The sequence below is a fragment of the Melitaea cinxia genome, chromosome 8 (genome assembly GCF_905220565.1).
Source record: "Melitaea cinxia chromosome 8, ilMelCinx1.1, whole genome shotgun sequence".
Lineage (NCBI taxonomy): Eukaryota > Metazoa > Arthropoda > Insecta > Lepidoptera > Nymphalidae > Melitaea > Melitaea cinxia.
In genome coordinates this window covers 2929330-2943527 of record NC_059401.1, presented here as the reverse complement: position 1 = coordinate 2943527, position 14198 = coordinate 2929330, and the positions used below count along the sequence as shown (strand labels likewise).

General features: G+C 34.6%; 1 protein-coding gene across 1 annotated transcript; it reads right to left on the bottom strand.

Moving 5' to 3' along the window:
- Positions 1 to 5708: 5708 nt before the first annotated feature.
- Positions 5709 to 11842, bottom strand: LOC123655927 (juvenile hormone acid O-methyltransferase-like). The gene is made up of 5 exons (XM_045591668.1): positions 11361 to 11842; positions 10611 to 10782; positions 9943 to 10051; positions 8997 to 9187; positions 5709 to 5965 (listed from the first exon to the last, which is right to left on the bottom strand). Exons 1-4 carry the CDS (start codon positions 11720 to 11722, stop codon positions 9009 to 9011), a joined length of 822 nt encoding a protein of 273 aa, XP_045447624.1. The 5' UTR covers positions 11723 to 11842; the 3' UTR covers positions 5709 to 5965; positions 8997 to 9008.
- Positions 11843 to 14198: the final 2356 nt, after the last annotated feature.

The following is a 14198-nucleotide window of genomic DNA, read 5'->3' as shown; positions in this document are numbered from 1 at the left end:
TAATTTAAGTTAATTATGGTCGAATTTCGACCACTGGGCGACCACAATCAAAAATAAAACTAGCGTCACATATACAAAGTTTTATTAAATTTAGGATTTTGTCCTACACAGACCGCTTTGTAACTTTCATAATTAATAAATAATCACTACACGAACCATTGTTATTAGTTAATTTATAAAAATTAATAATCATTCATATAAACAGACTGATGACCAATTACAATTTAATTACATGTATTTATAAAAACAAATGCGCAAATACTCGTATTTACCTTCAACGACTACAGTAACATATAACTCTTTTAACGGACGTCCGGAAACATAAGCCACACACGTTTTTATCTATACAAATCTATACAACAATAAATAAAATTGGAGTGTCTGTTTGTGATATTAAAATAACCGCTTTATACTAAATGGATATGAATGTATACACGGTACATATGTATAACAAAATAACATTTTTTTTATATTTTTTGTCTGTCTGTCTGTTTGTTTGTCCCGGCTAATCTCTGGAACGGCTGAACCGATTTTGACGGGACTATCATTGTAAGGAGTAACTTAGGCTACTTTTATTTAGAAATTTATTTTATAACTCTGCGAACTGAACAATAATTTTTTTGCTAAATTCTACGCGGACGAAGTCACGGGCACAGCTAGTGGGTTATAAAATTTGTCATATGCTATCTCACGATCATACGATCAGTAATCAAGGTAGAAGATATAATCACAAGGCAAATTAATTCCAAGAGGAAACATCCTCAAAAAATTACATTGAAAACTACGAGTATCTGACTCATTTTGTTTTCGCGAGGTTACCGGGACTTCACTGAATATTGTTTACAAATTAATGACAACACAATGGACATTGAATTGATAATATTATTCAATAACATTAATTTGTTTTTCCTCATTAGAATCATAATTCATCGTGTTCTATACGAATTATGACCTGGGATTGTACCTCTAATACGTAACCTACTTAGGGCAGAGTCCTGATTGGCCTTTTCCTTTTTTTTTTCTTCTCAATCTTTGTGTATTTTTTCTGTCATCGAAACGAAAAAAGGCCTTAAAGCCAAAAATAAGTATCTTAGTTTTTTTTTGTGCGTCTCTGTGCGTCTGTCAATCAGTCTTTTTGTATCCTAACCGTGTATTAAAATACAAAATTGTAATGAATCTTAAGAAGACAAATTTTCCAATTGATCATTTTAATGATTATCTACATTCTTACAAATACATATATTTTGGATATTTAACAGGAACCATGGTCTCGGGTGGACAGAGAGTCCTCCGATATAATACAAAAAAGTTGGTTAATTGTACGGAATGTGATATGTTAAAAAGTTTCCACTCAGCAAACTAGAGATTTTGTTTTGAAAGAAAAAAAGATAGAAAGAAAGACATTTATTTGAGACATGGGTATAACACTTAAAATTTTCACAAAATTTTTATTTTAAGATAAAATAGCAAAGATAATTTTTAATCGTAATGAAAAACTTAAAATATTAATGTTGGAAATGTATCAAAAACATCTTTTGTGACGATCTAAATAGATGAAAGGCGGACTTTTCTTATGATATTCAGAGAATTGACATAGAGTTTCCATGTGGTAATCGACATCACTAAGTCAACTAACGCAAATCATTCTTCTATAGTAGAATGTAGTATTAGAATGGGTTATAATATTTTATGACCAAAGTCAATTACAATATTAATACTTTATATCTATAATATAAAAATGAGTCGCTGAATGTGTTGCTAAGCGCAAAACTCGAGAACGGTTGGACCTATTTCGCTAATTCTTTTTTTTAAATATTCCTTGAAGTACGAGGATGGTTCTTACGGAGAGAAAAATTCTAAAAAAAAAAAAATTAATTTTCTGAAAAAGTCTAAAAACAACACTTTTCTATACTCCCATACAAAAGATTTGTGATAATACTTAAAAGTCACTGTTAGGCGATACGAAGTTCGCCGGGTCAGCTAGTTTATTTTTATAATTACTTTAAGGTTTTCTAATGTTTACGTGAATTTCACTCACTATAATTAAACAAGTTTTTTCGATTTTATCGTGGTTTAATACATTAATGTTAATTACTCTATTGTTAAGAAAGAATAAATTATTATTATATTACAGTAATTACATTTATGTATGTATAGTTATATCACGTGTTACGTTAAATGTGTTATATATTGTCAGGGTCGATGTTGATCTCCGAAACTCCTAGACGGATTTTTACAAAGTCACATAGTTTTAGATAACTGTCACGTATTTCTTCTCCTTCTTCTTTAGGTTGGCTTTCAATAGTGCCAAATGAGCACAGATGATTTCGCCAATGTTACGTAGAATGGAGAAACACGCACATATTTCATAGCATTATCTAATTGACACACAATCACATAGTTTTAGCTAAATTTTACCTAATTACATAATTTTATGTATGATAAGTTGATCGCCATTAAAAAATCTAAAAATGTCCGCGATAGTATATATCTATCTTTTAAGGTTAACTCATAGTAACATATATATAGTAATCAAATTTTATAGACGTGATAATCCACACCCAAATAAATACTTTATTCACAAGTATTTTCTCCTTTTGGCTAAGATTGTCCTTGGCATCATTTGATTTCAAAGAACATCTCATATTTTTGAATATCATATCAAAAATTGACCGCTCCAGCGGGATTCGAACCCGCGTCTTCGACATACCGTGTCGACGCTCTAGCCAATTAAGCTATGGAACGATATACTCGCTAGAGCGAAACTTTCGATATGATGATTTTTACTTTCGGTTTAAGCGAACCGTGGCGCCGTCTATAGTGAGTTCTTTACAGAGACTCGTAACTATTCAAAGTTTCATATTACAATGAAAATCTTTGACAGGAGACGACACCATGCTATTTTTAATATGTACGATTTTTATTTTTGTGTTACCCACAATTAGGAATTCTAAACATTTTTGAATATCATATCAAAAATTGACCGCTCCAGCGGGATTCGAACCCGCGTCTTCGACATACCGTGTCGACGCTCTAGCCAATTAAGCTATGGAACGATATACTCGCTAGAGCGAAACTTTCGATATGATGATTTTTACTTTCGGTTTAAGCGAACCGTGGCGCCGTCTATAGTGAGTTCTTTACAGAGACTCGTAACTATTCAAAGTTTCATATTACAATGAAAATCTTTGACAGGAGACGACACCATGCTATTTTTAATATGTACGATTTTTATTTTTGTGTTACCCACAATTAGGAATTCTAAACATTTTTGAATATCATATCAAAAATTGACCGCTCCAGCGGGATTCGAACCCGCGTCTTCGACATACCGTGTCGAGACGCGGGTTCGAATCCCGCTGGAGCGGTCAATTTTTGATATGATATTCAAAAATGTTTAGAATTCCTAATTGTGGGTAACACAAAAATAAAAATCGTACATAACATCTCATATATTATGAATCCTAACGACTGAAAAGTATTTCATTAATAAGAAAATTTTCTTATTGATGAAATATTGCGTCTTGGCAAACGCAGTGTGGGACGTCCTTCGGCCCGTTGGACCGACGATCTACGTAAGATTGCCGGTGTAGGCTGGATGAGGATTGCGTAAGACCGGGATGTGTGGCGCGAACTTGGGGAGGCCTATGTCCAGCAGTGGACTGCGATAGGCTGAAGTGTGAAGAAAATTGTGTAAAGATAAACTTCGATTTATATAGAATTTAAATTGGTAAAATAATTTAGGAGATAATCTAAAATTGCCACCGCCTCTTGCCGCTTTTATCATTTCCACGCGTGGCTTAATTCGGTGCGGGATTTCCCGGCCGTCGAGATAAGCAATTTTTGCATGGAATGGCTACTTTTAAAAGGTATCGGTAAAAAATATATTTATTTAGTGAGATCAGAGGTAACGTTTTCGGTATCGTTAGGAAGCTCTGATACATTGGCATTTATGGTTGACTGATGACTGAGCGGGACTCTTCCTCCTTCGTGGGTATATTTCTAATTTCTCTGTAGCTCATGGTTAGAATTTTTTATACTAGTGTTTTGTATCTTGATTTATTTGACATCGGATACCGATTCTGATTTCCTATGATTTGCATTAAATTATTCTCCAGAGCTTTCTGACAATTTGAAAAATGTCATTCATCTTTAATTTGGTATAAAGCAACTCAGCGCATCAAATGTTAGGTTTCAGCCGCCAGGTGTCAGGTGTCATCTTTCAGTTGTCAGATGTTAGGTGGCAGCTGTCTGCTGTCAACTTGATGTAGGCTGTCAGATGTCAGCTGTCAGTCAGTCAATGGTTTAAGGCACGGTCCTTAGACAGGTCGGGCAACTGCAATGGTAAGGGTACGTCGGCTTAATGGTTTACAACCGCCAGAGGCATGAGGATCGATGGTCTTTACACATGACGCATTTATGTTTTAAAATATAACCTATTACAATAAAGCGTTACTCAACCAGTCCAACATCGAAAGCGAATGATATATAGGCAGCGACGTACAACGGCGTTGACGTGAACGAAAAGTTATGACATTATCGTATTTAATCTCTAACCATTGAAATTGGACTTAGTTTCCTGACCTGTATATAAGACCGTGATTTAAGGCGGAAAAAATTAAGTTGTAAATAAATCATGTGTCTGTCCTAGTATAATTAGTTTGTAGTTGTTTAGTTTCTAATAGCTTTGGTCTTAGTTTAACATTCAATTTTGCGTTGCTTTAGGTCAATGTGTAACAATGAAAGTCTGACTAATTGGTATATTTTTAAAATTTAATTGAGACTGTTTTCTCAATCGCCTCGTTGAATCTCCTTCGTGTGTTCTCCACGTGCTCAACTGGCACAACCAAAAGCTTTTAAACTTAAAACAAAAAATCAATCAGGTGACCGGAGTTGATTTTTACAGCGGAGATATTGTTAGTTGCTATTTTGGTAGCACACACACTTTATTTAAAAATAATGCATTATTTTTAAGTAAACTACAAAATTGATGTGCTTTATAAAACAAAAAAAGACAATTACAATTTTTTGATGTTTGTACAGTATTCATCATTACAGCCTAAACAGTCCACTGCTGGACATAGGCCTCCACAAGTTTACGCCAAAAATAACGTGAACTCTGTGTTTTGCCCATAGTCACCACGCTGGGCAGGCGGGTTGGTGACCGCAGTACTGGCTTTGTCGCACCAAAGACGCTGCTGCCCGTCTTCGGCCTGTGTATTTCAAAGCCAGCAGTTGGATGGTTATCCCGCCATCGGTCGGTTTCTTAAGTTCCAAGGTGGTTGTGGAACCTTGTTATCCCTTAGTCGCCTCTTACGACACCCACGGGAAGAAAGGGGGTGGCTAAATTCTTTAGTGCCGTAGCCACACAGCACAATTAATCCAACATTAATACTTTTATGAAGCTCAAATGTGAGTTGAAAATTGGCAATTTTCAGCGATCTCTGCAAACCCCACTTTTTACATTTCAAAACTTTACTTTTTATTAGAATGCTGTTATTTGATAAAATTCTCCTAGTTTACTGCACAAATAATAAAAAATAAAAAAACGACCGAAATTATTAAAATTTAGTTTCAAAAAAGGTAGGTAGGACTCTAACAAAATAAAACTTAAAATATCGTTACTTATGATCATTTATTAATAATATTACAAATTATAATATGCAAAGATTATTTATTATTACTCAGTGCACTGTTAAACTACTAATTGTTTTTGCTGCACTGTTTATCACATAAATTGTATCTATTTTTTTTCTGTAAATAAATAAATATAAGCTGTTTCCTTTTAGAAGGTCCATGCTGAGTGAGGTATTTCGGTGGCAATGGGTATGTTTAATCTCACAGTCTATTTTGCAATCCTCATCTCTCCTTGAGAAATGACCACCTCTTTCAATTTTCAGAACAAGCAGAATATGTACTGGGACCCATCGCCGACCGAAATGGACCGGAGGATCGAACGGTCGGTCTGAGAAAAAATTAAATATTGATATTTGTAGAGAATTTTAAGTAATTTAATATCTGTAAACAAAACATTTACTAGAATTTAATAGTTTTCGAGTTTTAGGCAAAATAGCAAAAAAAAGCATTTTTTTTAATTTTTGAGATTTTACCAATGTTGCGTTACGAAATTTTGTCCGCAAATATCAGATTCGGATTCAGCACCCCAAAATACGTATAAAATGAAAAAAATCAGAACTACCCCAAAACTTTTGCACAAGCGGCCCTTTAGAGTACAAATTGACTGTATTACAACATAATTATGAACATAAGCAATTAGCATACGACTATACGTGGCCTTGACTTTGTTGCGCTTAACTTGATTAACGTGAATTCTAGAACGTCAATCATGACAAAAAATCCTCACAACGAATTAATTATAACATAAATTAAAAAAGATTACTCCTGGGTATGGACCTCTTTCATCATGTAGGAGAAGGATCAGAACTTAATCCACCACGCTGCTCCAATGCGGGTTGGCGAATATATTCCCAACTATGAGTAACGTTTATAACATAATTATTAACATAAGCAATTAACATACGACTATACGTGGCCTTGACTTTGTTGCGCTTAACTTGATTGACGTCAATTCTAGACCGTCTAAGGTGACAAAAAATCCTTCATAACGAATTAATTACAATATCTAAGATTTTATTTTTGTGTTACCCACACGTTCGCTTGGACCGAAGTTAAAAATTATCATATCGAAAATTTCGCTCGAGCGGGTGCATCGTTCCATAGCTTAATTGGCTAGAGCGCCGACACGGTACGTCGGAGACGCGGGTTCGAACCCCGCTGGAGCGGTCAATTTTTGATATGATATTCAAAAATGTTTAGAATTAATTACAATATAAATTAAATAATTGTGTTTGCTCGCAAACGAAAAAAAACCGACTTCAATTACATTGACATGTAATACAACGTAGGCAGACAAAAAAATAGTCAAGTAACGCGTTATCAAAGATTACTCAAAAAGTTATAATTAGATCACGATGAAATTTAAATATGACCACATGATAAACATCGGATTTTGATCGAATTAAAAATCATCAAAATCGGTACACCCAGTAAAAAGTTATGCGGTATAATATAACGTAGGTCGACGAAAAAAGCGTCAATTAAAAACGCATTATTAGATATAACTCAAAAAGTAGTTGTTAGATCTCAAATAAATTTAAATGGACATGACAATGACAAAGACATGCACCAGCTTTCGATTTAAAAAAAATTGTCGAAATCGGTCCACCCAGTTAAAAGTTCTGATTTGATTCATACATAAAAAAAGACAGTCGAATTGAGAAACTCCTCCTTTTTTTGAAGTCAGTTAAAAGATTACTTCTGGGCATAGACCTCTTTCTCCGTGTAGGAGAAGGATCAGAGCTTAATCCACCACGCTGCTCCAATGCGGGTTGACGAATATATTCCCTACTATGAGTAACGATCGCTATCAAGTGTACATACATAATAAAAACCGGGACCGACGGCTTAAAAATACTCTCCGAGGCATAGTGGGGAGACCCACAAGAACTGCTTAACCACCCAGATCACGGCAAACATCTATATGGTCAATACAAATGTTTGTCATGTACGGGGATCGAACCTGCAACCGTCAGCGCAACAGCCACAAACCAGTGCTGTGACCGTTGCGCCAACGCATAGTATTAGTACAATCGACGTAATTTTTCTCAAGAAGTTAAAACGTGGTACCTATAATGTTATGTAAATTATAAAGTTATTGTAGTCAATTTTCACGTTATCAAGTTGTTTGACTCACGTTTGTCTCAATTTCAAGGCCTAGTGTAGCTTTCAAGGATTTTGTGCATATATTGTAGGTATTTTAGCAAAAACCAAGAATGTGTTCAAATGCTTGATACGTTAATCTTCCAAATTTTAGCACGAGGAATTTATTCGCAGTTTTTGTTGAATGTAATAATGTGATTTTAACTTGACTACAATATTGAAAAACTGAAATTAGCAAATTTCAGAAGTAGGTCGTTAAATACTGTTTAAAGGGTAACTAAAATAGTTTATCAAAGTAAAAGACAGAAATGTTCTATTAGGTACCTATGTATGGTGTGAGAGAAATATAGGAATTAATAAAAATGAGTGAAACTAAGAAACAATTATAATTTTTAACTATTCTATAAGTTTTATTCTTTAAATTTTGATGAACTGACTCATATTTCTTGGAACATCATTGTCCTATGGAGTGTTTTTAGTAAAAGCTACCGCTACGTCTCGACAAGGAATATCGCGTGCTTAACTATAGCTTAAAATTTACGAAGAAAATTTAAATAAAATCGAATAATAATTTTCAGTAAAAATGTATGTGATGTACAGTGCTGACATAAATGCTTATTTATTTGAATAATAAATTAAAAAAATTTATTTTCCGTTAATATTTTAAAAACTATATAATTGACTTGAATCTTTGTAAAACTAGTTTTGAGTTAAAACCTTACTTTAAGACTACTTTCAAAATGATATTCCTATAAATAAAAATCATAATGAAAACATGAAACAATTAACTATAAATGTTTATTTATTTGAATAATAAATTTAAAAAATGTATTTTACGAACACAAACATATTTATTAATCTCAAACTACATATTCATTAATTTGTTCCCGTACGTTGAAATATTAAAAAATCTTACAGTTCCATATTCAGATAAGAACGTTCAAGCAATTTTGACTAAGTATTTTGTTTTCTACCGTTAAAACATAATATAGATTAAAATATATAGACGCTAAAATATTCTAGTAGTAGTATGGTTAGTAGGTTAATATTATAATATAGTATTAAGATTTTTTTTTTGAAATTATTAATCTAATGGGCAATATCTGTTCAAACACTAAAACTAGTTAAAAAAAAATGTAATCATCTTTTTTTTCTTGTACTAAGCACAATTTCTTTTTAGGATAACTAACTTGTTTTAAAAGTTGAACCATTTTACCATACCATATAACAATATTACATATAAGTTATGTATTTACCACCAAAATCGACTATTTTCTACCCTTGGCCACAATAAGACTGTAGTTGAGTGTCGCTTTGATCGGTCCATCCACGTTACTGCTTGCATAGTCTATAATACGTACGTCTCGAAGAACATTAAATAAATCTAGCAGATAATCTTCCTCTAAATCTTTTGGTATTTGAAAAGGATTGATTGATCTTACGAAATCTAAAAGTAAAAGAAATTCATTGAATATATGACACTTATAGCAATATTTTTTTAAACTAAATATACTGCATGGATTTAGGTTATAATTAGTATTAAGTAACAAGATTTATAAACTAGCAAGACAACAAGATTTAAAAACTAGCAATTAAAACCAGTACAAGATTTTCACACTATTAAAGAAGAAGGAAGGAAGGTATGGAAAGATTTACATTTGTGTGTTGAGGAGTAGCGAACTGTTTTATTACTTATAAAGACACAAAGGTTAGAAATAGTAGATCTCTGGAATGCATCTTGTATAAAATGGATCTTGTAGAACACTCTTTTATTCTTTACACTACTTTTAGACTACAGCACGTTACGAAAACCACTTTCCTTAAAGTACCAGACCCGGCGAAGTTTGTAGCTTCATATTTTTTTGTTATATGATTCATATATTTTTTAATTTTTTTTTTATTAAATCCTTCTCCAGACATAACAAAAGACACAAAAAACCAACAAGAACACAAAAAAAATTATCCTTTTTGGTGCAGTCGTTATGAATTTATTCTCGTACATACATACATTACGTACATACGTACATTTCCGCAATTCATTTTCTGAAATTTCCCAATTTTCTGGATGATTTTCTTAGTTTTTAATTCCATTAAAACCAGAAGAAAGAAATACAATCGATTCGTTCTCAGTGCCAAAAGGCGTAACCAAAGGTAATAAGGATTATTTTTTTATTAATTTAATAAACTAAAAATTAAACTTACCTTTAAGTGCATCCAGGTTAGGAAAAGTAAATGCCTTCTGCAAAAATTCGACTTCCACGGAAGTGAATCCGATCGACGTCATCATTTGTTTGACTTTCTTGACAGGGTCCTTAGAAAAATCAGGAAATATTCTATTAATTTAAAACTTAATCTAGTTTTGATTCATTTATATCACTTTAAAAAAATGTATCAACATACTTCTTTTTAATTTAAAATTACTTAATTAAATCTGTGATCTGGATTCATTATCTAGTATCATAAAAATGAATATAATCATAATAATTAATAGAATCGTAAGCTATGCATTTGATCATGTCATGATCTTCAGCAAAGTGTTGTGCATGAGCTTACAAAGGTTTCTGAGTTGGTAAGACCAAAATAAAATAATAATTTGAAAAAGCGTAGTCACGCGTGCAGGGTACAGCTAGTCATTCATAAATATATGAAAGGTTGTCTGGAAGAAATCGCCCCTAGCGATAAGACCGCCTTTGGGTATCTTTTTCTTTGGTGTACAATAACGGATATTCATTTATTCATTCATTCATTAATGATCTAGTATAAATATAGATAATTTTTACCGATGACATCGATAATGTGATAATGTTTTTATATACATAATATATGTAATAAATGAAAATAGTAATAACTGATAATAAAGTGATTATTACCTGACAGTCATGATAGGGTGAAATAAAACGTTCGACATCTTTTAGCCAAAACTTCCACCTTGTTGACCGAGATAGGATGCGGTAAACCTCAAACATCAGCGTGTGAGCCACAAATACTAAAAAGCACTCGCCTTCTATTTTGAGTAGATCATATATGTTTGTAAACGCCATCCTGAAATTTTTAAAAATAATTTGAACCCAAGTGAACCGAAGTTAATATTTTACTGCAGGGCGAAGGGCTTTCCTTAGAGTTCGAGCGAAATAGGTCTTTCAGCCGAAATCTAAACCAAAACAGAAATTACAAAACTTGTACACAGGAACATGTATCGATCAAAATGACGTGTATTTTTCCATTAGTTGTTAGTTTGCTTTTACATGCCCGTACATAAATAAGCGCTTCACGCTCAACGGAAAACAGTAATCTATGTAATAGCTCCTTTTTTACTGTACTACTGTATAAACTTGTAGGTATTTAAAACTTTAACACATCAAATTTTGTAAATTGAGTATATTTTCAAAATATTTTAAAAAGGAAAATCTTTTATCGAATCGTATAAAAACTTAAAGCAAAAAATGACTATGTGTTTTTCTAATTTTGTCCGTCTCTGTGCGTCTGAAAGTCAGTCTTTCGTGTAACACATAATAAATTTGTCTTCCTATCTTTGGAGATGGTTAAAATTACCAACAATTGTTGAATTATAGTTATAAAAAAGAGTATAGAATTAAATAGTGAATTTAGGTATCACTCACTCTTGATTTTGGATCCAGTGCAAGACGAAGAATGAAAATGCGTTATCAAAATTTCCTCGAAACTCGGTCGGCAAGTCGCCCTCGATGTCCTGCACCGTGAAACTGGTGTGATCATTCGCATAATGCTCATTAGCAAACTGTACCATATTTTCGCTAATATCACAACCTAGTAGTCTTTCACAATTATTCGGGATATTTTTTTTTAGTATACTCGTCGTTACGCTTCCATCGCCACAACCAATGTCTATAACCGTAATTCTTCCATTTTTCCATTTGATTCGCTTTCCATACTCTTCTAAACATTGCAGAGAGTCCCTTTTTTGTTTAGTATTGCTTCTATGATATAATTCAGCGTTGTTCATTTTCTCGTATTATTACAGATATTTGTCTGATTCGGATATGCGTATGTTAAGCCACTGCGTTCGGCTCGGTTCCGGCGCACAGTCTCGTCAGATACGTGGTACGTAAGTATTTATATGAGTATGTTCCACTGACACACCGTATAGTCGACCACTGTGGCAAGATGGTCGAGGAATGCTGGGTTGAGTTTTGGTTACGGGCTTTATTTCAAAATCTGAAATATGATGATGATGATTAACTAAATTAATAACAGAAGTTGTAAATGGTCATGTCAAGACGTAAGTGAATTTTGCTTCCGAATAATGACTATTCAAGTGATTACAATTTATTTATCGGAAAGAAATTCCTTATGGGGTGTTGCGGAAAGGTAGCTACCCTATCCGGCAAAACGTCCGTAACGTTAAAAAAAGCGTAAGATTTTTATCTATAATAACTACATATTATAAACCAAAGCCCGCTTGCCGCTGTCTGTTTGTCCCTATGTATGCTTTTGATGTTTAAAACTACGTAGCGAATTTTGATGCGTTTTTTTATTTATTAAATAGAGTGATTCAAGATGAAGGTTTATATGTATAATATATGCATATTATAGTAGAGAAACACTGATAATTGAAGAGGTTTCTAATGTGATGTCGTAAATAAACACATTTTTTGCGCTTACATTGTAAATGCTGTCTGAACCCTACGACATAGATCAAAATAATGTACTTGCAGTATTGTATACCTTAAAAAGTTGTACAAAAAGGTCACGATGGTATCTATCTCTAAAGGATAACCCAAAATAATATTTTTTTATCCTTTACTTTTTACGAGAAACAATGGCTTATTTAAGAAGTGATTTTAAGCAATACAGCATTGATCCTTATCCAATTGAGTACCTTAAATACATTGTGTATTTAATATAGAACAATATGGACCCTTTACAGCATGTAATTTTAATAAAGATTTTCGAGGATATTACAGATTTGCAGGGACATAGCGGTTACGCCGGTGCCGGTGGTACCGGTCGGGGGGCCGGCGCAGCGGCGCGTGCCTAAACACAACACACGTGGCTAAAGACATTTATTTCGGAATTGTATGTTCGTACTTTAGTCGGTATTTATGTTAATTTTTAAACCGCGCTTATAGCATGTACATTAGGTTGGATAGAATTAGATTAAAATCAACTTATCATTTGTATTTCTTCTAATATGATCTTGGTTTGAATTTAGAGTTAAGGCAATTTAGTATCAGGACAAGTATTTTTAACTATCGAAAATCGTAGTTTATGGTTAGGTATTTAAGTTCAAATAAGAATTGAATAGAAGGACCTTCGGCCCACACTTCGCTATGGTGGAACCGAAGATCGTAAAGGTGGCGAGTGCACTGGGCAGATCCTCCCGAACCTCGGAGGACACAGCGCCGCATGCAGGCACTATATTCCGGAGTCTGCTGAAGTATGGCGACGTACGATACCCCGGTTTGGTCGGATCGCCTGACTGCAAGGAATAAGGCTGCACTGCAGTCTGCGCAGAGGATCATCGCGGTGAAGGTGATCCAGGTATACCGTAGTGTATCATGGCCTGCAGCTACTGCTCTAGCCGGCAACCCCGCGTGGGAGCTCGTGGAGATCCTTGCCGAGACCTCACACGTCTCGGGTAGGAGGGCTTTCGGTGAGAACCTCACGTTGGACGGGATCCTACGGGTGCGCCCGATGGGGCAAGAAGCACTAATGTGGAGGTGGGGGGAGGACCTGGCGAAGTAGCCGTATGGCTCATGCGTAACGGCTGCTTTGTGCGCGGTCCTAGAGCAGTGGATGCGCCGTAAGCGCAAGCCCTTCACCTTCCATCCGACACAGGTTCTCACCGGGCATGGCTGCTTTGGTGACTACTTGTGTCGGACGGTTCAAAGGGAGTCGACGTCTGGATGTCACGATTATGATGCGACGGTTACTCGGCCCTGCACACCCTCGAGGTTAGCCCGAGATGGGTGGCGCTGCGTTGCGATCTGACGACAGTCCTCGGGGGAACTTGTCACTGCCGAGCGTCATCACCGCGATGCTCGGCGACGACGAGTCCTGGAAGGCGATGGTCTCCTTCTGCGAGACGGTAATGTCCCAGGAGAAGAATGACGAGTGGGTGAGAGAGGAGGCCGCCAACGAGGCCTCTCTCCGCAGGCGACCACCCGTAAATGGGTTACCCCGCAATACCAAAAACAACAAAAAAAACCAAGTTTCCTACATATCTTTTATTGTTGATAATTGTTGACTATCTTTGTCGTTTGTTTTTAGTCGAACGAATAGTAAGTAAAATATTTTTTACTGAAGCACATTAATAATATGGCAATTTGTCCATAATCACAAGAACTGAGTAAATTTTATATATCATTAATAAATTGCAGGGTTAAACTTTCAAGACTGCAGGCTTAGATTTGAGCATTGAGTGTTTTCACATGGCCAATTATATATCGCTTTTTCAAGAGTAACCTCTAAAGAAAACA